Source organism: Staurois parvus, unplaced genomic scaffold (genome assembly GCF_062004578.1).
Source record: "Staurois parvus isolate SC_StPar_1 unplaced genomic scaffold, SC_StPar_1.0 ptg001090l, whole genome shotgun sequence".
Taxonomy (NCBI): Eukaryota; Metazoa; Chordata; class Amphibia; order Anura; family Ranidae; genus Staurois; species Staurois parvus.
Window position 1 is genome coordinate 2,717,154 of NW_028318886.1, and position 27,409 is coordinate 2,744,562.

The 27,409-nt window shown below is 43.1% G+C and overlaps 1 protein-coding gene across 1 annotated transcript in view; it reads right to left on the reverse strand.

Moving 5' to 3' along the window:
• ATP6V1B2 (ATPase H+ transporting V1 subunit B2) overlaps positions 1 to 27,132 on the reverse strand; it is a 61,037-nt gene extending 33,905 nt beyond the window's left edge. Inside the window, exons 1-2 of the mRNA XM_089658724.1 lie at positions 26,858 to 27,132; positions 1,016 to 1,071 (exon numbers count right to left, since the gene is read on the reverse strand). Coding sequence (XP_089514850.1) covers positions 1,016 to 1,071; positions 26,858 to 26,984 — 183 coding nt within the window. The 5' untranslated portion in view covers positions 26,985 to 27,132. The remainder of the gene's footprint in view (positions 1 to 1,015; positions 1,072 to 26,857) is intronic.
• Positions 27,133 to 27,409: the final 277 nt, after the last annotated feature.

A 27,409-nucleotide genomic window follows, 5' to 3' on the forward strand; every position in this document is an offset into this window, starting at 1 on the left:
AGGACTTCTTAAAATCTTTTCTGTGGAGAATTGTCTAAAGGCCTAATCTGTATTTTGTACTCCAGTAAAGTCACTGCTGTGCTATCCTACATGGTGTCTAGAAAACAAGACCTACACAGTTAAGGCCAGAAAGTCAAACACCGGTGCTCACTTCGAAGTATTCTAGGTAGGTTCAAAGCCCCATACAGAGGTGTTTATCTCTCTGGACTAGCATGGAGCTAAATGCAAGCAGCCTTTATTAATGAATAAAGACATGAACTGTACAAACTCACCCACACATCTAAGTTTGACAGGTACACAAAAGTGGGTGCATTGCCCCCATTTCACCCGTATCCAGGGCTGTACACTTGTTCATGCATACGGCTGTGTGGGTGAACCGATGTAGCTACTGCATCTTCATTTATCAATATAGGTTGTCACTTAAGCCCAGAATGATAAATGGCTCTTCATGCTGTACAGGGCTCTGTGCCCATGTGAATGAGGACCTAAAATACACAGTACATACATATGAAATTACCTACCAAAGATTTGTAATTATGTTCCACCAGTCCTATGATTTATAAACTTTCACCCTGTTGTACAACCAAGAAGCCCGACTACGTTACATTTTCTACTTTAGCAATACCACTTTTCTATGTCACTGCTTTACCTCCTGTCTGCTAACTGGAAAATGAGCCTGCAAAATCGTTTAATGGGTAGTAGCTGACCCTTTCTGAAGGTAAAGACTGATCACTGCTGCTCTCTTCTTGTGCTGGGTGACTGGTCTTGTGCCCTCACCCTCCTGTAGTTTTCTGCAGGCAGCCTGTAGTGGGGGGAGCTGCTGGGCCCCTCTCACAGCTCTGCTTTTGCACAGGCTATGTACAGCACAGTGATGATGTCACTTGCTACTTCTCTAAGATGTATGGCTTTGCAAAGACATTTGGTGCACAGAGTGGATCTATATCCTTTGTGGCTATTGAGAACTATATTTAAAAGAAAGTCTTTTGTCTGGAGTTCAACTTTAACAATATCTTACCTTGACATTGTCCAGGATAACAAGAGGGCCATTGACTCCTGACACTGTTCGATAAGCTGCAACACAAAGATTAACAGATTAGTAGAAATCATCAATATCGCGTCTTCAATGGAGAGCGCCAATCAATCAAAGAATTCAAAAGTAAGCCAGTCCAATATGCCCAGAAGAAGCTAGCCCTTCATCAAGCAGATCTTTGTACAAAGGTTTGGATAACATTCACTTTATGAACACTTATTGCAGTGTATGCAAATAATGCAATATGGCCATACACATGTGGTCAGCTCGCTTGAGCTCCCTGGCTGGAAGACTAAGATACCGCCCTGCAAAGCTCAATACAGATCAATAGGGCCTCATGCAGACTGAGGTGTCAACACGCCTGGGTTTTGAGGTGTAAAATGGTAATTTCCTGCACTCGTGGCACAGAGTCGCCAATGCAAGTGAATTGCTGTATGCATCTGCAGTTACTCACGCATGCACATATGGTGCATTTCCCCGAACACGAAAGTGGCTCGCCTAGGGAAATCCGCTGTTACATGTATTCCCCTGGACATGCTACTTTCACATTCAGAAATGTATGCTGTATGTGCATAAGTGGGATTTACAAGGAGCCAGATTGTACTGGCAGTTGTATGTGAAACAGTAGCTCCCCGGACGCAGGTAAGCACTATCCATTTTACATTTCAAAATTCAGGAGCATGTAAACATCTGTCTGCATTAGACCTATACAAGAAAGGGAACATAGCAGTCCTTTTCTAAGTGTAGTACAAATCATAAAATCATATAATGAATATAAAGAGCAACTCACAAAAAAGAGCATAAAGGGTCGCATGTCACATAAGGCAGCCGCGAGGAAGGAGCCCGCATGCTCTGATCGTGCACCAAATAGGCAGCCCGTCATATGACTTCCGGTGATGTCACTGCTGTTGGCTTTGGATTCCCTGGCGTCTTGGAGCCCTGGAAACCACCAGTATGGCCGAGCAGTCTGCGGATCACGACGCCCCCAGTGGTCTGAAGCAGAGTATCCACAGCGGAGGCTGGCTTATGTGACATGCGACCCTTTATTCTCTCTTTGTGAGCTGCTCTTAACCACTTGCTCTCCTGAGGATTTACCCCCCTTTCTGACCAGGCCTTTTTTTTTGCTATTCGGTGCTGCACTATTTCAACTGGTAATTGCACAGTCACGCAATGCTGTACCCAAACAAAATTTATGTCCTTTTTTTCACACAAATAGAGCTTTCTTTCGGTGGTATTTGGTCATCTGTGTGCTTTTTATTTCTAGCGCTATAAACAAAAAAAAAAAAAAAAAAAGACTGAAAATTTTGAAAAAACCCTATATTTTTTCATTACCGTCAAAAAATATCCAAAAAACTCAAATTTCGTCATAAATTTAGGCCAAAATGTATTCTGCTACATGTTTTGGGTAAAAAAAATCCCAATAAGTGTATATTGTTTGCTTTGTGTGAAATTTATAGCATCTATATATAGCATGGTATAGATAATGGAATTTACAGAGCTTTTACTTCCCAACTGCCTATCACATTTCTTTAGGTGCTAAAATAGGACAGAACAAACACCCCCAAATTACCCCTTTTCGGAACGTAGACACCCTAAGCTATCTGCTGAGAGGCATATTGAGTCCATGAAAGATTTATTTTTGCACAAGTTTTTTGAAAAGGTTTTGTTTTTTTTTGTTTTTTTTTTTACACAAAGTTGTCATTTAAATGATATATTTCTCACACAAGCCATGGGTATATGTGGAATTATACTCCAAAATACATTCAACTACTTCTACTGAGTATGGGGATACCACATGTGAGACTTTTTGGGAGCCTAGCCACATACAGGAGCCTGAAATCCAATGACCACCTTGAAAGGCTGAAGGTGCATAACTTCCTCACTACGTATCACAGTTTCGGAGGCCCCAAAATGCCAGGATAGCGCCAAATGCCAGGATAGCGCCAACCCCCCCCCCCCCCAATTTACAGATTTTTGAAAGTAGACACCTCAAGGAATTTAAAAAGAGGCATGGTATTTTGCAGATCTCTTTTTCCACAAGGTTTTGAAATATAAAAAAAAAAGAAAAAATATGTTTTTGTTTTCTTTCTTCATTTTCCAAAAACTTGTGGCAACAAACGACATCTGGAAAATACTCAAATTCCTTGAGGTGTCTACTTTCCAAAAATGGGTCATTTGGGCGGGTTTGGTGCTGTCCTGGCATTTCAGGGCCTCCAAAACTGTGATAGGTAGTAGTCAGGAAGTGTAATGAGGAAATAAAGCACTTTAAAAAGCCCAAAAGGTGCTTATTGGATTTTGGGGTCCTGTACTTGGCTAGACCAGTTTTTTCAACCAGGGTGCCTTGAGGTTTCCTTAGGGATGCCTTGGCAAAATGTTTAAAAGTTGCCCAAAACTTGTATACAAGCCAGTGGGTGGAACAAGCCTGCCTTTTAGTTATACAAAGCAAAAGGTTTTCATTGTATACCATTAGGACCTTCTAGCCGCCGATGTCCTGACAACCAATGATGTCATCAGTTGATAAGGAGGATGTTGGTTGCCTACACAGCATCCTATTTTGACCCTCCCATGCCCCACTCCATCAGTGCTGGAGTCACATTAGCTGAGTGATAGAGAAAAACAGAGAGAAGAGGAACAGTAGAATACTAGTCAGTACCATCGTGCAAAAGTGTATTTGCTCTGGAATAAGAAGTCACCTCTAATGTTGGTTGTCCTACATGTGTGGATGTGGCTGCGTTATACAAAACTATTAGAATAGTTTTTCCCATTTTGGGATGGGGTGCCTCAAGACTGTCCATAATTTTGAAGGGTGCCTTGGGACTTTCCATAATTTGGAAGGGTGCCTTGACTAAAAAAAAAGTTGAGAAACACTGGGCTAGACTGCCAAAAAGTCTCTCTCATGTGGTATCCCCATACTCAGGAGAAGTAGCAAAATGTATTTTGGGGAGTAATTCCACATATACCCATGACATGTGTGATCATTTTGTGTAAAAAAAACATTTTATTTGTCATTTTCCAAAAACTTGTGATAAAAAAAATCAATTCTTCTATTGACTCAACATGCCTCTCAGCAAATAGTTTGGAGTGTCTACTTTCCAAAAAGGGGTCATTTTGGGGAGGTAGGGGCATTTTATGTCCAGCATTAGAAGTTTATGCCACACATCAAATCAGTATTTTTTGCTAGGAAATTACTTTGAACCCCCAAACATATATTTTTTAAAGCAGACACCCTAGTGAAGAAAATGGTGGGTGCTGCAATTTTTTTATGTCACATAGTACTCGCTCAGCAATTTAAAAAAAAAAAAAACCCACACTTTTTTATATTTAATGCACAAAAACCAATACAACCGCAATTCAATTTTTTTTTTAGTAATGCTCCTGTTGAGGGTTAGGCCCAAAAAAACGTTAAATTCGGAAAACATAATGGGTTTCTATGCGAATGGTCTGGCAAGGTTTGAATTTGGGTTGGTGGTGATAAACTGTTTTGCATATAAATTGCTTTGATCCACAATCAATGCATACAGATCTGTGAAAAACAACTCCAGAAAATCAAATGGAGCATTTAAATTTACCATTTCCATCTGAATTCCAGGTTGGGCAGTGAATGGGGGATGTACGGGTGCTGCAAAATTTGTGGGCTACCAATCGGGATTTGCTAGCACATTTGGAAGGATATTAGGGGCTTTACAGGCCTGTGTATGAATTCTTAGTGGCTGCCGAACAATACTTGTGCTCGCCACCACACCAGCTTGCACTGCACTTACGGGACTCGCCACGTCACCAAGTAATACTGCAATGCTGGTATGTGAAATACCAGGATGTACTAGGCCGCTGGTGCTCACCAGTTCACCAAAAGGTAGAGCAGTACTAGTATTAGCACTCTGCTGCATATGAGAGTCATCATGCAATTGTAACGTTTCAGCAACCTGATCTTAGCAGGTGGTACTTCTTCTCCATCATCTGAGCCATCTGTTAGGGTGCGGCTGCTGTCTACAGGTCCGTATTCTGAGTCTGATTGTGTCAGTCAGTCTTTCCCTTCACTCTCATCTGACATGCTCAGAATCCTATAGGCCTCTTCACTAGAGTACCTTTCCATTGACATTTTGGCCAATAAATTAATTAGGTATCTAGTGGGACTTGAACTGCTGCAAAAAAAAAAAAAAAGTAACTGGCAAGAGCTAAAAGAGATCAGGCCTGATTCTGTGAACACTACAGTTTTGTGTGCAAAGTATCAAGTGACAGTCTCCCTCTTATCAGGAGGTGAGAGGGGGACATTGGAAGAAGGGGAGGATCAGAGAAGTCAGGATCAAACAGCGTTTTTACACAATGCAGAGGATTGACCCCTTAGGTTCCACAGTGAGTATAACAAACATGCTTTACTGCATATACAGACTGATTTTACTGTTGTGCGTTTAGTAACACTTTAATACAGTCATGAATTGATTTTATGATTTAATGCACACTTAGAAAAGCCCTGCTGTGTTCCCTTTCTCTTATCTCTACTCTAGAGGAAATTCTACTCTGACAGCTTTTTGGACACTTTCTGGATTTTAGATAATGAGCATTTTTTATGGCCTTTAGAAGGACTATTTATTCTTATATCATACTAATCTAGTGATCCACTTACTGATTCCCTGAGCGCCACTGATCTCCCCTTATTTGCATTAAACCTATAGATGTCATTACAACACTGGGCAGTGATAACCTGGAACACATCCTTAGAAGCAGCATATTCCCCAGACTCCTGGGCCTTGTGGTTTCACTAGGCCCAGGCACATGATGCCTCTAACTATACATGCTACACAGTCTTCTGGAGCCCTACTATACATTTTTGCTCTCCTGTACAATACCTCCAGAATACACGGAGAGGCATTCCAAAAAAAAAAGGAGTTAGAAATTTCAGCACACTATCCCTTGGTGTTACCAGGAGACGGAATGGAGACACCACCTCAACAGGTACAAATGAAAAACAAAACAAAAAAGCAAAACAAAAAAAAAAACAAAAAAAAACAGAAGTTTTACCTTTTCCCAAATATATACCAAAAAAAAAAAAAAAACTTTCAACAGGAGTTCTTTTCCAAGGCTGAACCTTTTAAAACCTTATGACAATAGTAAAATGTTCACATTTGTGGCAAGTGACATCAGCGGAATGTATTCTATAAAAACTCACAGTGAACCCGTGCTAGTCACATTACACATTTCATACAGTATGTAGCATTGTCTCCCATTAACCAGAACCCACAATATTGAAAGTCGTTCAGCACTAATGAGTGATTCAGAGCAGTAATTACCTAGAATAAGGGACAGATCTGGCTGGAAAGGATTGCTGTTCTTAGGAGTCAAACCCACATGGTCCAGATTGTCATTATCTATAGATCACTTGCTGGCTCCAACACAATCCACTCATTGAGAAATCTTTGCTTTGCATTCTCTCATTTTCAGCGAAGGAATATTTTCCTGGCAAAGCTAGGAGGCCAGCTAAAATGTAAAAAAATTCCCACGATTGCCGAAGCTTGGGACACAAAATCAGAAAAAGCTTATTGAACAGCTCCGCACAGTGGTCAAAGAACACTACCCATGCTACACAATACAAATCCTTTTTCTGTAAAGTAGATGTAAACCCAATCTCTAAGATCTCCTGTAAACCTTCAAATGTAATGCAACTCAAAAGTCATCTTAATAGTCTTAATTTTTAGCTTTGGTTAATAAATTAGATGACCATGCCATGAAGGTCCTTGTTCTGGTACTTCCCATTACAGGGTGACAACACTCAATCTCTGTCTCTCATTGGTTCTCCTACATTGTCCCCATGTCCCATTCTCTACCAGTGGAAACTACAAGTGGGAATTTCCTGCACAATACACAGGCATGATTCACTGCTGTCTCCAAACCTATCCCGAGAAGCAGGAAGACACGAAGAGGCTGAAAAAGGGCTGTAGACGATTAGCAACAATGAGATGTAACAAAGGACGAACATTAGTTGGAGTGTTTTATGAGGCAAAGTGAAAACTTAATCTCTTTCAATTAGGGTTTATATGTACTTTACAGCAGAACTTTACCCTGAAAATGCACTTTCTGGCTACAGACCTCTCCCCCACACCACAATAGCTCCTTTTTTCATTTCTGGGGGTGCAATTTTTTTTCCAGAATGATGTGTCCTTCTCCAGCAGCTCCCTGGGAGCCCCCACCCCAGGAGGCTGCAGGAAACTACAGACAAACTGGCTGTGGAATGGAGCCTCACACATCATTGGGGGCCTGGCTGTCTAAATCTGGAAGAGGTAGCCGGCTGAAGTCCAAGATAGCGACAGGTGACAGTACAAAACTGCACAACAGATGCAGCCAACTTAAGCAATGTATTACAATACTTACATATATTTTCAAATACAACCCCCCCCCCCAAAAAAAAACAAAAAAAAAAACACATACTTCACTTACTACCCCTAGTGCTATTTTTGGGAATTGCTAAAGTGTAAGACCTACCCCTAAAATAAGACCTAGTTGTGATCAGGGCTTTTGTTTAGCCGGAACATGGCGGAACACCATTCCACCACTGGCCCTGCACACACCCATATCTACTGTCTCTTATAAACAAAGAAGCGTGGCTGAAGTGACACCACCATCCGCTCCCACAGAACCTCCCTACCCCTGTACTCACTGTGGGACAGGGAAGGAACAGATATCTGCGGGTGCAGTATGCAGTGTGTTTAGGGGCGGGGCATGGAAGCCGATGCCCCAGGGGTAATCACCGGCCAGTGGGGAAGAGGCGGAGTGGTAAGTGCACTTGGTGCACTGTGTGGGAAGATAGGACCTGAAACGGGAGTTACTATAGAGAGGGGCCAGCTGCTGACAGCTCTGTTTTGCAAAGCTAGCTAACCATATGGGGGTAGTGGAGGGGGAGGGGGGATGTGCAAAGGTGAGCTGCAGTCAGGTGTTGCAGAGGTAAATTGAGTCAGGTGAGTTGCAGACAGGGTACATAGGTGAGCTGCAGCTGGGGGGGTGCAGAGGTGAGCCGAGTTGCAACCCACCTTCACACCCCCCAGCCACAGCTCACCCCTGCACCCTGTCTGTGGCTCATATCTGCACCCTGTCTGAAACTCACCTGTCAAGGCACCCCTGCAACACCTGACTGCAGCTCACAACTGTCATCAGCCGGCCCTCTCCATAGTAACCCTCATCCACAACTGCCTGCAGCTCACCTCTGCACCCCCTGTCCACACCTGGACATTTAACAAATAAGACCTACCCCAAAAATAAGCTCTAATGTGCTTTTTTGAGCCAAACAAAATATAAGACAGTGTCTTATTTTCGGGGAAACATGGTATTTGTAAATAAGTATCAGGACAGAATGAAAACTCCCAAAATGAACCCTTTTAGTCCCCTTTCAGATGGGGCAGAGCCATCAGTGGAACAGCCTGCTCAGCGAGGGATCTCTCCACTGATCCCTGCTGAGCGGGCGGATGACAGCTCTGTGTCTGCTCCACTTCAGAGCAGACACAGACACTGCCCGCTGTCTTCTATGGGGCTGTCAGATGGAAACGGACCACCTGTGTTTCCATCCGACTACCATCTGATCTGATTCACAAGACGGATGGGGAACGAATCCCCATCCGGCTGTTTTTGGCGCAGAGGATCGGATCGGCTGCAGGCGGGTGTCAGCGGACATGTGTCCATAGGAGGTCTATAGATGGTACAATCGGGTCCGCCTTAAAAAGTGACAGGCGAACCCGATCGGACCATCAGTGTGAAAGGGGCCATATGGAAAAGTAGACACTGAGATCTTATTTTTGCAAGTTTTTTTTTTTTTTTGCAAAGAAACATGCTAGTATTGAGGGTCTCAAACACAGAGCATGGTAATGATACATTAGATACTTTATTGTGCAGCTGTGAAGGGGTTCATATACAAGTCACATACTGTGGCAGGATGGAGTGGAGAGAAGGGAGTCAGATATATAAATGTTCTATTCACACTGCAACACAGCCTAGTGCTGCATTTTATCGCAGGGCACCACGCCGAACCCCACTGCAATATAAGGCAGAACAACGCATCGCAATCTCCTACATTACAGTGAACTTACCTTTTGTACACTTCTCGTGTTTATTCAAAACTAAAAAAAAAAAAACAACTCTGCAGTATAGTGTGAATTCATCCCAATGCATTCCCTGCAACAACACCACAGCCCACTATTTCCCTCCCATCTAAACACTTACCCGAGCCTGTCAACAATCCAGCGTGGGGCTCGGCTTCAGTCTTCTCTCCCCCTTTCTTCCTCTTCTCACAGGGACTCTGGCAGCAGCCATTGAATAAACAGGTTCATGTTGGTGCTTTATAAATACTGTATAATAATAATAATATTATACTTTCAAAATTTAATCAGTGGGGAAGCACAGACAAAGTGGAACTTTACCCATAACTTGATAAAAATTAATGTTCTTTAACAAAGGAACATACATTCCACATTAATAATTATGTTACCAAAATTAGTGTGTGCTGGAAATTGCCTCCATCATTGTTCCTGTTTCTTCTTGCTGGAATCAACAAATTCGGCACAGTGCTGAAATATAGAGAGCAACTGAGCATGTGCATAGCAGGGTGAGAGATTATTACTGTATTTTAAACAGTATAGATACTTATCTTTAATATTTTACATAGCTATACCTACAAAAGGGGCCAGCATAAAGTGATCTAGCAGGACTTCATTTTCTGCCTGAAGTTTCACTTTAAGCTGCATAACTGTCAGTGTAGTCAGGCAAAGTGATGAGTTTAGTTGCCGACACCTTACCAGTAGAGGCTTAAAAGCGCTAAACTCTGCCACATCAAAAGCAGCCAAAAGGAATAAGGGTGGTTTTAGGTTACCCTATCCTCTACACACGCTGATCATGCTTTTTGTGTGATGAGAAATGAAGGATTCAAGTGTGAATAAGGATCAGAGCTGGGTCCCCAATGATCACTAACGGCTGTTGCCTTTACTACGTTCCACTTCCTGAACATTCTAAGCATCTGAATTTTTGAAAGCTATTCTACAATATTTAGTTTTATTACCAGATCTCTGTAGAAGAATGCTATGTGGCCCATCATCTCTCCTGTTCTGCCTATAGTGTAAGATGGCATGTATGTGAGGAATGTGAAACTCTTCATAATGTACACTGTGGCCACAACGGCCTCCCTTAGCAGTACTATGCTGTTTCGTCTCACACATCTGCTGCTTTACAAAGACTAATACACTACGTACCTGCTCCACTTCACTTTATCAGTAAGGCACTGCAATTTACAGTGGAGCTTGAACTGCTGTATCCTTGTTTACTGTAGCCAGATCCGTGCAAATGTTAGCCAAAGCAACTCTTAACCGCTTGCCCTCCAGAGGATTTACCCCCCTTCCTGACCAGGCCATGCAACGCTGCACCCAAATGAAATTTCCGTCCTTTTTTTCCCCACGAATTCAGCTTTCTTTTGGTGGCATTTGATCACCTGTGCAGATTTTATTTTTTTGTATTATAAAAAAAAAAAAAAAAAAAAAAAGGACCGACAATTTTGAGAAGAAAAAAACCACCCCAATATTTTGGACTTTTTGCTATTAAACATGTCCAGTAAAAAAATTGTATTCTGCGACACGTCTTTGCTACAAAAAAAAAATCCCAATACGTGTAAATTAATTGGTTTGCCAAAATGTATTCTGCGATGTATCTTTGCTAAAAAAAATTTGCAATACCTTACCAACCGCCACCCCCCTCTGTCATTCCCTCCACTGGCTTCCGATTGCCCAACGCATTAAATTCAAACTACTAACAATGGCGTACAAAGCCATTCATAACACTGCCCCAAACTACCTACCGACCTGATACCCAAATACCCTGGTCTCCTCGTCCCACACCAGACTGCAGGACTTCTCCAGGACTTCCCCATCCTCTGGAACTCACTACCCCAATCCATCAGACTGTCACCTAGCCTCCTCACCTTTAGGCGCACCCTGAAAACCCATCTCTTCAGGGAAGCCTACCCCGCCCTCACCTAACAGCCAATCTCCTCCACTCCTCCTACCACTCTATCCCCCGCAGCCTCTTCCTCCTGTACCACTATCTCCCCCTCCTAGATTGTAAGCTCAAAAGAGCAGGGCCCTTGACCCCCTCGTGTATTGTTTTGTTACTGTATTGTCTCATGTACTGTCCCCCACTATAATGTACAGCGCTGAGCAAACTTTTTGGCACTATATAAACTCTGTATAATAAATTGGTTTATGTGAAAGTTATAGCATTTACAATTGGCGGTATAGATACTGGGATTTATTTTTTGTGCTAGTAATAGCGGTGATCAGTGACTTTTAGTGAGACTGCGGCAGACATTTTGACACTGGAGGGAACTGCCTTGGTGTCACTGACATCCCCAGTGACACTAATACAGTGCTCAGTGCTTAAAAAAAGCACTGACACTGTACTAATGGCACTGGGCAGGAAGGGGTTAATATGAGGGACAATCAAAGGGTTAACTATTTGTAGGGAGTGTTTTACTAGGAGGCAGGGGGTGTGCGCTTCACTGTAAGCACACTACTCTGGATGACTGTGCTGTGCACAGTCTGTCATCCGGTGTAAAGCTTTGTCAGCTTTCCTATCTTGACCAATACATACATATTAAGGCTGGAAATGCACACATTTTAACCGCTTCCCGTCTGCCCTATAGCAGAATCACTGCTACAGGGTGGCACAGGTACTCAAAATCACATGCATATATACATGACTTTGCATTTCCAGGTAGGCTCTACCTGCGCTGCCATTCACGGCCTCGGCTGTCAATCACCGGGTCCTGGCCAGTGATTGCCGAGCAACTCCAGATGGGGGGGGATGTGTCAGAATGTCAGCCACAGTGCCCCTATAAGTTGATCGCCGCCATTACTAGCAAAAGTAATTAAACAAAATCCCAGTATCTATACCGCCATTTGTAAACGCTATAACTTTAACATATACCAATTAATTTACAGATATTGGGATTTTTTTTTAGCAAAGACATGTAGCAGAATACATTTTGGCCTACATTTATGATGAAATTTGATTTTTTTAATTTTTTTACTGGACGTGTTTAAAAAAAAAAAAAAGTCAAAAATATTGTTTTTTTACTCAAAATTGTTGGGTTTTTTTTAAAGCGCAAAAAATAAAAACCGCAAAAGGCGATCAAACACCACCGAAACAAAGCTAAATTCATGGGGAAAGGATGGAAATTTCATTTGGGTGCAGCGTTGCATGACCACGCAATTGTCAGTTAAAGTAACGCGGCACTATAACACAAAGTGGCCTGGACAGGAAGGGAGGTAAATCCTCTGGAGGGCAAGTGGTTAATTACAGAAATTAACAGTTTTTGAGACCAAAGAGAGGGGGAGAGTTTCCAATAAGGAAGGGACTGCTCTCAGCTTCAACCAAATGGCAGCATCCAGCAAGAAGAAACAAGAGCAATGTTTGAGGCAATTTACAACACATACTAATTTTGGTAGCATAATTATTAATGTGGAATGTATGTTCTTTTGTTAACAAATGGTTATGGATAAAGCTCTTCTTAAAGTCAATCCACAAACAGGGCTCAACTCCAGGAAAGCAGTTAAATGCAGCTTAGTACAGTATATGGAAATGGTTTAGCCAGTCTTGTGATCAGGGAACTCTGCCAGGCTATGTAGCCAGGCCCTTGACTTCCAAAGCAGCAGCACCAATGATGCTGCTGCATTGGAAGGTGGGGTGAAGAACCCACCTTAAACTGGAATTTTGATCAAAACCCAACTACTTAAAAATGCCCCCCCCCCATTCTCATCACTTATTCTGACTAACCCATGTATAACCTGTATACTTACTTTTCGAGCTGCTCCAGTTTGGTCACTCGATCTCCCGTGTCATCCAGCAGTGGCTGCAGGGGAACGGAGAAAGTGCTCAACGCCTGGAAATGACCAGGAGCAGTAACGTCATCCATAGGCTTACTATAGACCATCTTGTCGGTGCTCCCTCTTTTCCCCTGTAGCCGGCCCTGGCTGACAAAGGAGCTTATCACATGACTGGATGGAAGTTGCCTGAAAACAAGTATACAGATCTTTTCTTACATGTTAGTCAGAATATGTGTTAGGAGGGGGGAGGGAGCATTTTTAAGATTAGTTAGGTTTTCACTGGAATTCTACTTTAAGCCTGTTGACTGGACAGTGACAAAGAAGCAGACAGATGGGTGATCGCTCTTCTCTCTCCTACTGTCAAGAACATTTGCACTGCAAAAGAGCCTGTGTACTGACTCCTATTGTTGGTCTACAGATCACAAGTCAGGTTTGTTTCCCATATTCTATCTTAATAATTATGCACAAATATATGTCTAACGCAACTGAAAATTGCCTGCATTGTCTAGGCCCAAAGACACAACTATGTACGGGAATCCAAAGACTGCATCATTTACAGGACATAAGAGGGATGAGACCATTGCTCTTCTTTTTAGAGACTTTCTTTTTACACTTCCTCTGAGTACAGACTATCCACCTCTAGGCAGAGATTTTATTTCCTCTTCTTTAAGCGTTGTGTCACCCAGAATTGAAATCCTCATTTTTCCAGGAAGCAAGCCGTCACGGGACAATGAAACAACTAACCATTTTCATGAACCATATAATCTACCTCAAAATGAAGTTACTTATTCCACTGCACTGTAGAGTTGCAATAAAGACAGTGTGATAAGTGACTTGTGTGCTGCAGGTAAACTGTAAATATACTTCATTTTTATATAAAAAAAAAAGAAAAAAAACACAACATGCATAGAAGACATGTTCTGATCTAGCAGAGACTTGCATGCACTCCTGCAAGAGTACTGACTGACATGACTGGTGGGGAAATTTTCATTGTGCATTTACAAAATACAGGTGGCTGCATGTCAGGAAGAGAGTCAGTCATGAACATTATCAGATGCTCAGATATTTTTTTGCCAATATAAGGCTGGCATACAGATTTACAAGGCCATGGGTTAGGTGCTAGGATTAGCCCTAACCCAGCCATAGCCTCAGCCATGCTTCAAGATACAGTTTTATGGCTCCTTTGTTTGGGATAGAATATTAAATGTTTAATTAGCGGTGCTATCATTTTTGTCTGGTAATTAAGTAGTGGATATCAGACAACGTGGACCCTTAATGTGTTATGTAAACCATAACAATGACGCTCACTTATTTGCTGCCTTTTGATCTGTTAGATTAAAATACACGTTTTGTCATATCTGACAAATGCAAAAAATACATTGTTCCTGCCAAAACTTCAATGAGCCTTTAACTTCCTGTGTGTGAAGCGGGAGGTGTTCTGTAGTCCAAATCAGAATAGAGCAAACTAGAGTGACAAAGATGATCCTCCACAGATCCATATATACAGTACAGTGAGTGATCATTCTCACCACAGGACAGAAGTGCGTAACTGGCAAATGTTCAGGTGAAAAATGCAGCCACCATATCCAAGGACTCTGCTGCAATATATTAGATACAGTCACTTGTCCATGCAAGGCAAGATAAATGTCCCTGTAAGGGCATCTCTGACCCCCATATTATGCTCCCCTAGAATTCCTTGCGCCTTTAGCCCTGGTTCACATCAATGCGATTTGTCATGCGATTTGACAGTGTAAAATCTCATAACAAGTCGCACCGCATTTGCGGCAATGGAACCGTTCAAGTCGCAATAAATTTGAAAAAGGTTCCTACACTACTTTTCTGCAACTTCTGCAGCTTGCACTAACATCTGTTAAATGAAATCGAGCTGAAGTAGTGAGATTTCAAAGCTACACTGGTGTGAACCAGGGCTTATAGTTGGCTTTGTTAGCAACCCAAAGAGCAGTGACGTCTCTCTCCTAGTCAAATGGCAGGGCTCTGGCCTAGTGACAAGCCCAGGCACTGTTACAGGGGAGCAGGTCGCATGCACCTCCATACCTAAATGTTCTGTGCAGGGGCGGACTGAGAACTCATGGGGCCCCCGGGCAATAGGGGATCATGGGGCACCTGTGTCCTTGCCCAAACTCAAAAACGCCTTTGAAAAAGGTACCAGGGGCATCTCATGGGGCCCCCTACTGACCCCGGGCCCTCGGGCAGTGCCCGAGTTTCCAAATGGTCAGTCCACCCCTGGTTCTGTGTAATGTCTCCTTCTGCAAAGAAGCATAGGTAAGGCACGTACAGGTGAAACTCGAAAAATTAGAATATCGTGCAAAAGTTAATTTATTTCAGTAATGCAACTTAAAAGGTGATTAATATATGAGATAGACTCATTACATGCAAAGCAAGATAGTTCAAGCCGTGATTTGTCATAATTGTGATGATTATGGCTTACAGCTCATGAAAACCCCAAATCCACAATCTCAGAAAATTAGAATATTGTGAAAAGGTGCAATATTCTCGGCTCAAAATGCCCCACTCTAATCAGCTAATTAAGCCATAACACCTGCAAAGGGTTCCTGAGCCTTTAAATGGTCTCTCAGTCTGGTTCAGTAGGAATCACAATCATGGGAAAGACTGCTGACCTGACAGTTGTGCTGAAAACCATCATTGACACCCTCCATAAGGAGGGAAAGCCTCAAAAGGTAATTGCAAAAGAAGTTGGATGTTCCCAAAGTGCTGTATCAAAGCACATTAATAGAAAGTTATGTGGAAGGGAAGAGTGTGGAAGAAAAAGGTTCACAAGCAGCAGGGATGACCACAGCCTGGAGAGGATTGTCAGGAAAAGGCCATTCAAAAGTCCACTGTGCTTCATCAAGTCCAGGGTCAACGCAGCCATCTACCAGGAGATTTTGGAGTACTTCATGCTTCCTTCTGCAGCTTTATGGAGATGCTGACTTCATTTTCCAGCAGGATTTGGCACCTACCTACACTGCCGAAAGCACCAAAACCTGCTTCAATTACTGTGCTTGATTGGCCAGCAAACTCGCCTGACCTGAATCCCATAGAGAATCTATGGGGCATTGCCAAGAAAAAGATGAGAGACATGAGACCGAACAATGCAGAAGAGCTGAAGGCCGCTATTGAAGCATCCTGGTCTTCCATAACACCTCAGCAGTGCCACAGGCTGATAGCTTCCATGCCACGCCGCATTGAGGCAATAATTGCTGCAAAAGGGGCCCAAACCAAGTACTGAGTACATATGCATGCTTATACTTTTCAGAGGTCCGATATTGTTCTATGTACAATCCTTGTTTTATTGATTGCATGTAATAATCTAATTTTCTGAGATTGTGGATTTGGGGTTTTCATGAGCTGTAAGCCATAATCATCACAATTATGAGAAATCACGGTTTGAACTATCTTGCTTTGCATGTAATGAGTCTATCTCATATTAGTTTCACCTTTTAAGTTGCATTACTGAAATAAATTAACTTTTACACGATATTCTAATTTTTTTAGTTTCACTTGTATATTGAGGTCGTCCAGAGACGCTGTTAATTTGCCCTACATGGGCAGGCTGACAGTGACTTTAAAGCTGAACTGTGGGCAAAAACAGTATTGGGGTATTAACTAGGTACCAATAACATACCTCTAATAACGTGTCTTACTTGTGGCTGCTGATTTGTTCCTGAAATCTGTTAGATTTTTGATAGAACACATCCTCTGAAAGTGATAAAGTGCTGATATTTTGCCACTGAAATGGTCAGTTGGGGCTGTAGCACAATGATCAGTGCAAATTGTTCACTCTGCAGCTCCTCCATTCTGAAAATGTCTTGTATTCTTTTAAAAGAATACAAAGCATTCTATGACTGGGCAAGGGGAGATGGTGAAGTTAATGTGCCCACTGTCCAAACACAGGACATCTGGAATTATGTGAAAAGAATGCATAACATTTTTTGAATGACGGAGTTGCACAACAAGTGGAGTATATATTTGTGATCTGGTACCTTTAGTGCCAGCACGTCTAAGGGGAACAATACCAACCAAAAAAAAAAAAAGAACAAAAACGCACGCAACTTGCCTCGGGAGTGAGCCCGCAAGTGTGCCACCATAGGAAGGACCCTAGAAGAGGAGGATTGGGCTAGCTCTGTGCAATACCACTGCACAGAGCAGGCAAGTTTAACATGTTCGTTTTAGGAAAAAATTACTTTACAACTGCATTAAATATTCAGCTGTTATTCACTTAACAGTTTGAACACAATACAATAAACATTCCACAGCAAACTATGTTTAACAGTGGACAGCACAGTCTCCAGTCAGTGTGTTAGCATGGAGATAAGGGGGGGTAGGAGCAAGGGAGTGTCTTGCCCTTCTAAGCTAAGAGGTGGTGTGTTTATTATGTCACACAGTGTAGGGAGACGCATCACTCGTCCTTGCATTCAATAGTGGCTCCATAAGAAACTGCAAGAGAAAGGAGCCACCCTGAAACAGGAAACCTGGGGCAGTGATCAAGGCACCAGCTTAAAGCAGTATTAAACCTAAAAGCAAATATTATATTGCAGCTTACCAATTCTTAGGCCTCATGTACACTGCATTTGCTACACTGACGTTTAGGAGCAGTTATCCTATGTGTCCATGTACACAGTCGTTTAGAGAAGTTCACAAGCAGCTGATTGTACTGGCGTTTCTCTGAAAGTGCAAAAACTGCACTCAAGACAAGAGTTTACCGGTATTTAAAACACTAGGCGAGTTTAGCACTTCAGCATTTATTCAATTTAGTGCCCAGAATAAATTAAAATTCTGGCCAATCAAACTCCCAAACACCAAATGCTGCTAAACTCACCTAAATTGGTTTGAAAAAATGCAGCTTAGGTGAGTTTTTAACGCTGATTTTCCCAGAAGAATCCGCATTTACAATAAACTAGAGTGCATGAAGCCTTAGATGCAATGGCTGCATTCGTTTTCTTTAGGCTTTCTTCTATTTTCATCTGATCCAGCCAGTAAAGCCTCATGTACACATGAACTCCCCTAGACGTTTAGCTCTCCTGGCAGCAGAAAAATACTAAATATGGCGTGTATAAATGCGGTATTAGGTTTACTCGCGTTTATCGCTTAAACATTTTTTCATTTGATTGGCCAGCAAATTTTTCATTGACATGAATAATCGTCCAAGTGCTAAACGTGGCTAGTGTTTAGACGCGTTTACACTGCAATTAGCGTTTTTTGGCCAAAAACTTTCCTCTCCTGAATGCAATTCTTCTGCATTCAGGATTGGAATGCATATTATCTGCCCCTAAACTCTGCTACTACTAAACTGTGGTAAAAGCCTATGTGTACATGAAAACACACATATTTTACTGAGTTCAGTTCAGAGACTTTAGCAAAAATACACCAAAAGCTCAGCAATGTACATGAGGCTGAAATCAGTTTTTCAAAAGAACAAGCGCTCTTCCAGATGTATACATCAGTTTCCATGGATGAGACAAACCACTTACCATCGACAGGGTGGCTTACAATAATCAGCTTTTATTTATTCTTATATTATCTAAATCCTATATTCTAAAAGGAAAAAACAGTTTGCTATAACTTATTTTAAAGCGTGAGCTCGAGTTTGGTTGCTGTGGTTAGGTGAGGTTAAACCTCCCTCTCCTGAATGCGGAATAATCGTGTTCAGGATAGGAACGTTCTGACCGCCGGCTGCGTTTTGCCCGCGGTTGGCGGTAAGGATAGGCTCGTGTTCATGGAGCCTAATACAGGAGTTGTGTAACTGGCCAGATTCTCAGGTGAAAACAGACAGTAAAAAGACAAGAAAAAAAAAAAGAAAGCAGCCACCACTTCTAAGGATTGGTAAAGTGCAACATATTACATTTTGGTTTAGAGTTTAATACTGCTTTAAACAGGAACATAGGTAAGGATTAATAGATGAAGAAGCTGCATACTAAGTAACTGAATAAGCCATTGAAATAGCTCAAACTGGGGGCAGCACAGTGCCTAAATGGTCAGCACTTCCGCCTGGCAGTACTAGGGTTGTTGGTTCGAATCCAAACCACGGCACCACCTGCCTGGAGTTTCCATGTTCTCCCTGCGTGGGTTTCCTCTGGGTACTCCGGTTTCCTCCCACATTCCAAAGACATACTGGTAGGTTAATTGGCTCCTGTCTAAATTGGCCCTACTATGTGTATGTATGAAGGTGAGTTAGGGACCTTAGATTATATGCCCCTTGAGGGATAGGGACTGATGTGAATGTACAATATATATGTAAAGCGCTGCGTAAATTGACAGCGCTATACAAGTACTTGTAATAAATAAATACTGATGAGTTTCTTTTGCAGCTTGCAAATATATATATATATATATGTAAAGCACTGCGTAAATTGATGGCGCTATACAAGTACCTGTAATAAATAAATAATCTGAGGGATTAATATCACATTACGGCAATTGTTCAGGACAACAATGGTGACACATCCCACAATCTTGTAACTCTGACAATATTCAATGTTTATACAACATAATCCAGATAAAGGCAGTGGTAAACCCACACAAAACGGTGTACCCTGATGGTCAAGAATGTGCACATTCCAAAGAACTGATAGTAAATACAGTATATACTACTAGTAGCTACTTTCATCTGGTTTCAAGTTGTGGCGAAACAATGTGTTGAATGGTCATGCAACACATGAGCCGCATTGTCCAATTGAATGGGCTGCTGTGCCTGCGTTTCATGTAGGATGAAGGTTCTTGAATCCATTTCTAAACAGCAGTGGTTTTGAAACTTAATTTCCTAGCAGTTCCCGCATCCACAAATGTTCTGCATTTTTAAATGCGTAGGGGTGCCATTAAGAATGAATGGCAGCCTCAGGCATCTATACGGAGCAGCGTGGGCAGTTGCAGGAACAGCAGTGATACCTGCAACCACCCGCAATAGTGTGAACCTAGCCTCGACTGACTGCAAATGCTAAATAGACTAGTGGTGATTCGGAGAAGCCTTCTCGGACTTTCATCATCCAGCAAGTAGAGGAGATTTGAACATTGTACCTGAAGGTGGAACATTCAGGGCTGGAAATTCCCAGTCTCCAGGTCACCGACAGCTATTGTTAGAGACGTTACCTTTTGATTGACAGCCATGCCAGGCACAGCCACTCAGCTTTGGACATGATGTGGGTGGGTACCTATTGACAATGAGACTACAGTGCTTGTCTAGTAGATGAGGTCTCTTGTTATCACCCCTTCCCCCTGTAGGCTAAGGATCAACGAATATGTTTGACCAAATTAGGGTATGGTCTGAGGAGGAGGGGGGGTTGTTCACACTCAGATGGTAATATCACCTCTGCTAAACTGGGCTCAGCAATGGGAACAGATGAGCTCTGTGTTCCAATCTGGTCCCGCAAATTCACATGCATGTACAGAGGGGAACCACAAACTACACCCATCTAGCTACTAAGGAATTACAACTCCCAGTATGTTGAGCACAAAGGTTACACAGAAATTGTGTGCACATCTGGCTCCAAGTAACCCATCATCCTGTATGAAGAGAGCAGTATGCAGCAATGACGACAATCACTACTAGCCTGTTCCCTAGAGCTTGCCATCTAGTTATACAGGCGAAACTCAAAATTAGAATATCATGCAAAAGTTCATTTATTTCAGTAAGGCAACTTAAAAGGTGAAACTAATATGAGATACTCATTACATGCAAAGTAAGATAGTTGTGATGATTATGGCTCACAGCTCATGAAAACCCCAATTCCACAATCTCAGAAAATTAGAATATTACATGCAATCAATAAAACAAGGACTGTACATAGAACAATATCGGACCTCTGAAAAGTATAAGCATGCATATGTACTCAGTACTTGGTTTGGTTTATCTCTCATCTTTCTCTTGGCAATGCCCCATAGATTTTCTATGGGGTTCAGGTCAGGCGAGTTTGCTGGCCAATCAAGCACAGTAATCCCACGGTCATTAAACCAGGTTTTGGTGCTTTTGGCAGTGTGAGAAGATGCCAAGTCCTGCTGGAAAATGAAGTCAGCATCCCCATAAAGCTCGTCTGCGGAAGGAAGTGCTCCAAAATCTCCTGGTAGACGGCTGTGTTGACCCTGGACATAATGAAGCACAGTGGACCAACACCAGCAGATGACATGGCTCCCCAAATCAACACAGACTGTGGAAACTTCACACTGGACTTCAAGCATCTTGCAGTGTGTGCCTCTCCATTCTTCCTCCATACTCTGGGTCCTTGGTTTCCAAATGACATGCAAAAGTTGCTATCATCAGAAATGAGGACTTTGGACCACTGAGCAACAGACCAGGTCTGTTTTTCTTTAGCCCCGGTAAGACGCTTCTGACATTGTTTGTTGTTCAGGAGCGGCTTGACAAGAGGAATACGACATTTGAAGCCCATGTCCAGGGTCCGTCTGTGTGCGGTGGCTCTTGATGCACTGACTCCAGCCTCAGTCCACTCCTTGTGAAAGTCCCCAACACTTTTGAATGGCTTTTCCTGACAATTCTCTCCAGGCTGCGGTCATCCCTACTGCTTGTGCACCTTTTTCTTCCACACAACTTTCTATTAATGTGCTTTGATACAGCACTTTGGGAACATCCAACTTCTTTTGCAATTACCTTTTGAGGCTTTCCCTCCTTATGGAGGGTGTCAATGATGGTTTTCTGCACAACTGTCAGGTCAGCAGTCTTTCCCATGATTGTGACTCCTACTGAACCAGACTGAGAGACCATTTAAAGGCTCAGGAACCCTTTGCAGGTGTTATGGCTTAATTAGCTGATTAGAGTGGGACACTTTGAGCCGAGAATATTGCACCTTTTCACAATATTCTAATTTTCTGAGATTGTGGATTTGGGGTTTTCATGAGCTGTAAGCCATAATCATCACAATTATGACAAATCACGGCTTGAACTATCTCGCTTTGCATGTAATGAGTCTCATATATTAGTTTCACCTTTTAAGTTTCATTACTGAAATAAATTAACTTTTTGCACGATATTCTAATTTTTCGAGTTTCACCTGTAGTTAAGGGCTGTTCTTCTGAAGGTGGCTCTGCACAGGCACAAATCAGACAATTCAGAATCATTGAAATATGTACGTGTGTGCTAAGATGACATCAGAAGCATCGGGAGCTTTCCAGACCAGCAGAATACAACTATTGCTAGTGGCCATAGCCACCGGCAGTAAATAAATGCTAGAAATCAGACAGGCTGATTGTACCCAAATCGATCGATGGATTGACTTGGGTACAATCAGACTGCCCATACATGGATAGAATCTCAGCCAGTCCCAGCTGAACCTATTGAGCTTTAATCTATCTATGGCTGTCTTTAAAGGATTTCAACTTAAAAAAAAAAAACGCACAGGTAAAAAATTGTACATTTATTGTTTTTTATTAGGAGCCTGTAAAGCATTGCACTTGTGATCAACAGATTATGGGTGCATTGCAAGTCTCCTGCAGACTGTCAGTGTAGCTGTCTGCCCGTATCTTGACGTGAAGGCAGTGACTGAATGAGAACTACAGGCCGTAGATCGCACTGCCTGATGATAGTTGTAGTTCTCTCATTCACAGATTAGCCTGTAATGAGATGACAGCCTAACAGAGACAGACCTTTGCAGGCTGTGTAGTGCTGGTTCTGGGTGAGCTTTAACTGCATGATGCCGTTGGTCTGAATAAAAAGCTAAGAGCTTGTATAGGCTTTCTTCATATGTGTGACCAGGGGCCGTAAAACCAGACGTTTAAGGAGCACACTGTAGCGGCGCGTTAGCGCGGCACTTATAAGGTTAAATTAGGCGGGGAACAGGTGACATATCTCCTCCCCAAGGCTTGTCAAATGCCCTCTGAAAAGCAGTCTCCTGCAGATCACTCTTCAGAGTATGAGCCCTCACACAATCCCTGCATTTGGTGTACTGTCCTTCATGAGCGCTTACATGCATTCGCAGTGCACTTTTGTGGTGTTTGTAGGGTGTTCATTAATTTGATTTTTTTTGCAAGGTTTACATGTGAATAAATGGTGTTGTACACCACAATGGTGTAAACTAGGTTCACTAAAATACATTTTTCTTGTACATGTGTTTGTGCGGTGTTTAAAAATGCATTAGACTGTATCAGGTGGTAATGAGCCCTAAGAGGTTTATTTGTTGTACAATCCTTTACAATGTATACACGCAGCATATTTCACCATTGTGCCTTTAGAATATAACTGCAAATTGGTACATGTATATTCTACAAAATGATGACTGGAACAATATTAGCTTCCTATATCAGAACACAGCTAGGATTTCACAATTTGCTCTGTGCAGGAACAGACATCTGGGGAGGAGGACAGGAATGGAGAAGGAGGGGGGTGAGTGATGGTCACATGATGGGAAAGCATGTGATGTGTTCTATCACATGACATACAAGCTTTCAATGCACCATCTCACTTCCCTATTCTTCATACATTCCATAGACTATAGAAGTTGCTGAGCAGGTGAAGAGCTGGCCTCCAGTAAATGCTAGAAAGAAAACTTGGCTTGATGTCATGTAAACAGCTCAGTGTGTAAACCTACAACAGAGAGCTGATACTTTTTATTACTCCAAACCAGCCCCAGGCAGCACAGATTCCAACACTACTACATTACCAGCGCCAAATGTTACCGTTTATATAAAAAGACAATCGTCTGGTGTCACTCAAGTCTAAAACTGATTGTGTATGTTAGCAGGTCACTGCTACAATGTAAGATCTACGCTTCTTGATAATTAAGGAACACTACAAGAGGTTATAATCACCTTTTACCAAAAACTAAGAACACCCATAAACATAAAATGTGGCAGGTTCAATGCAACCTCCCCCTCCCCCATAAGACTATGCCATAATCACTACACTGGGCTAATCATTTGTGTTTAAATAAAAGGAAAGGAAGCAGAAGAGTGATGCAGACAGTCACTTCCAGCGACATTCAGAATGAGGCAATATCACTACAAATGTAATGCCCCCCATGTAGCCAGCTGTTATCTCCTCCCCCACAGACATATAACTGTCACCCATTCCAAGAGATATCAGATCAGAAATCTGTCACATTCATCAATGTCAGTTTTAGGCAGGAAAATCAGGTTCTAAAATCCTAACAGCATGCTGAAAAATCTGAGCCAAAGAATGTCTGACTCCTGAGGAAAAAAAATAATCCTCCCACTTTGCAATTGTCAAGTGTCTTCTGCCCGGCTTCTTACCAGGACAGGCAGATCTTGGGGTCACTGACCAGACCTGCTCATCTAGCTGATGACCACAATCAAAGCTACATATATATACAATAAGAATTTTCTTGATCATCTTTTGTTGTAATAACATTTATTCATTTTTCTAATCATTAGTGGGGTCAAATCAAGGAGGGGGGGAGTTGTTTGCCTGCTGGTCAAACTTAACCCCTTGGTGCTAGCGCCTGCTGGCCATATAGGAGGTCTGTGATGTCAAGAGGTGGGGTTTAGGGTCATGTAATTGGCTGTCACATGATCATAAAGCTCCCGATCACAAGTAACGATCGGGACCTTTCTGTGAGGCACCGCTAAATGTGTTGGGAGCGTGCAGGGCATGTGCTCTCAGCACATTTTGTCTACATTGGGTATGCAAATACGCGACCCCTCAGTGCCAAGGCCCATCTGCCAAGAGGACACATATTTGCATACACCAAGGAGTTAAAAGGCCTTGTTCACACGAGGATATACCATCTGTGTCCAATACAGAGCTATGATTATGATCACATCCATGCTGGGCCATGTTTACCTGCACAAGTGTTTTGGGCATCCCTGTGCAGGTGCATGTCTATAGGGACATAGTGGCAGAACGGACGCAGGCGCTACTCCCATTATGACATCCATATGGGTGCGTCCCTGAACTCACCCAGGATGCATCTGGGGCCATGCACCCACACATGTCACACTGGTAGCAGCAGCTGTGTCTCTGCAGCCACTCTGTCCCAATAGACATGAAAGGGACTACCTGTACATCCTCATGCCAGCAAAACATGCCCATGAACAGGGTACGCATATCACTGCCCTGTGTGAACAAGGCCAAAAAGTGGACAGGGTAAGAGCTGCAATATGGAAATATTTGGCAGCATGGCTGTGGGCTTTTACATTTAGCTGCCATGTACATGTGTAAAAGCTGGAGCTGGAAGTGTGCTTGTTTCCCTCCCCTAGTACAGACAACTCCTGGTCACCGTTAAAGCGGAACCATACTCACCTCAGTTCCAGCGATGTCAGCAGCTGGGCAGGGAGCAGAGGGACGCTGCATCTTTGAGCGCCTGGCTTCCAGGTTTTGATGACCAGCCGCTGTCATTGGCCGAGCAGGGATAACATCACTCCCGCGCATGAGCGGGAGTTCAGTCAGCTTCGGCATTGCTGGATTTGTACAGTGAGCTGCACTGCTCACTGTACAGGGCTGGACAGGCAGTTAAAGCAGAGTTCCACCTGAAAAAAAAATAAAAAGTCGGCAGCTACAAAAACTGTAGCTGCTGACTTTTAAAATACAGCCTCTTACCTGTCCCTCGGTCCAGCCGTGTCCTCACCACCGCTTGGTTTCATCGGCCATCTTCTCTCCCTGGCGCCAGCATCTTCAGTGTGTGCACCCGACTGTGACAGCTTGTGGCTTCACTGCGCATGCGTGAGAAGCGCTGCTCTTTGTGAATGGCCCCGTAGTCTTCTGGGACCTGTCATGTGTCCCAGAAGACTACAGGCAGGGAGGGAGGACAACTTCCCCTAGGTGATCGCAGTGGAAGTGCGAGCTGGTATCTGTCAAATTCGGGTATCCGCTCCCCCAAGGTGCCAATCCTTAATGGGGAGCGGGGGACAAAGGCTTAAACCGGAACTTCCTCTTTTGGGTGGAGCTCCGCTTTAAGTAGCTTTATTGCAGAAAAGACAAAGCATGTCTCTTCAACATTAAAATTCCTGCCTGTCCGCCCATTTTTATTATATGACTTAAAGATCCACTTTAACAATCAAGAGGTGGTGGGTACAGGTTCCTGATCACATGATCATCATGAAAATGATTAACAATCACATGACCGGGAAGCTTTCTCTGGTGATAAGTTTTAAAGGAAGGGAGAGGGCCAATTCCCACAACCTGCAGCTATAAGGCCTCATGCACACTGGGCATCAAAAACACCATTTTTAAGTGTATTTGCCATTTCTTGCCTCTATATCCCCCCCCCCCTCCTTTGTGTCCATGCACATATAGGTGTTTACAGGCAGAAAAAGTTATCACTTGTGCAATCAGGACCATTTTGACAGGGGAAAAAAATGTCAAACGTGCCTAATGCAGGCCATAGACGGGGAGAAAACCGGCCGTTTTTTTTTTTTTTTAGAAAAACAAAAAATCAGTTGTTCAGTCGGCCGACGTTACCACCATTGGTAAAAAAAAAAGTCGGCTGATTTTCGTCCCGTCTATGGCCGGCAAATATAATAGCGGTGTCCCTGCAGAGAGCTCCACTATTATATTTGACAGAAGAAATAGAATATGAAGAAAAAGAAGAACTAGAATATGAAGAAGAAAAAATTGCAACATTGTATCTATTTGTATAAGAGAGAGGGTTTGACTTGAGTGTTCATTCACTTCAATGGCTAGAAGTTATTATTTTGACCAATCAAATAAATGAATGCCCAAATGCCTGACATACCTAAACGCATTAGCCAAAATGTAGCTATAGGCGAGTTTTTAACGCTGCTTTTATCCTGCCAGGAGCAAAGGTGTTCAGAAGAGCTGGACGAAGGCCCTGTGTGCATGGGGACTGAAGGGTTAATGAAGTATCCCCAGCAATGACTTCCTTACTTGGAAACCTAGGAAATATACAAATTATACACACAGCTCTCTCTCTTTACACACATATGTATGTGTATATATATACAAACAAAACCCCTAGCCAGGTCTGGGCCCCTTCCACCATCCAGTGATAACACAGACACACAAGGACCCCTCCTCCCCTCCCCCCGCACTCACTGAGCCTGGGCTGGGACAGGTAGTCTCGGCTGGCGGCCTGGACGTGCTCTCGGGCGGCTGGCACAGCTGGGTTGCCGGGGCCTCCCCTCAGCCCGGTGTCTGCTCCTCTCATCACTCTCATCGCCATCTTCCCTGCAGCTGTGACTGTGTCGCCTGGAACTGCGCTGACCCGCCTTCTTATAAACTCTGTGATGTCACCACGCACGGACCTGCCTATGTCCGGACTCTGATTATGGAGGAGGCGGAGCCTGGAGTCCCCCTGGTTGGGCTCTGTCTGTCCGGGTGGCCGGGTCACGGAGCAGACAGTACCGACATATGCTTATGTGACGAAAGCGGAAATTACCGTAAAGAAGCCATACCACGGAACAAGCGGCGTACCAAGCATGCCGCCTGTGTCCATAGACACTCACTTCCGGTGGCTTCAAAGTAGTAGTAAGATGGCTGACTTCCGGTACGTGGCTAAGGCTGTTGTCCTTGGTGCTGAAAGTGAAATGTGATGATTCGAGAGACCCCCCAATACAGAAATGAATGACATTCACCCAGTACACATGG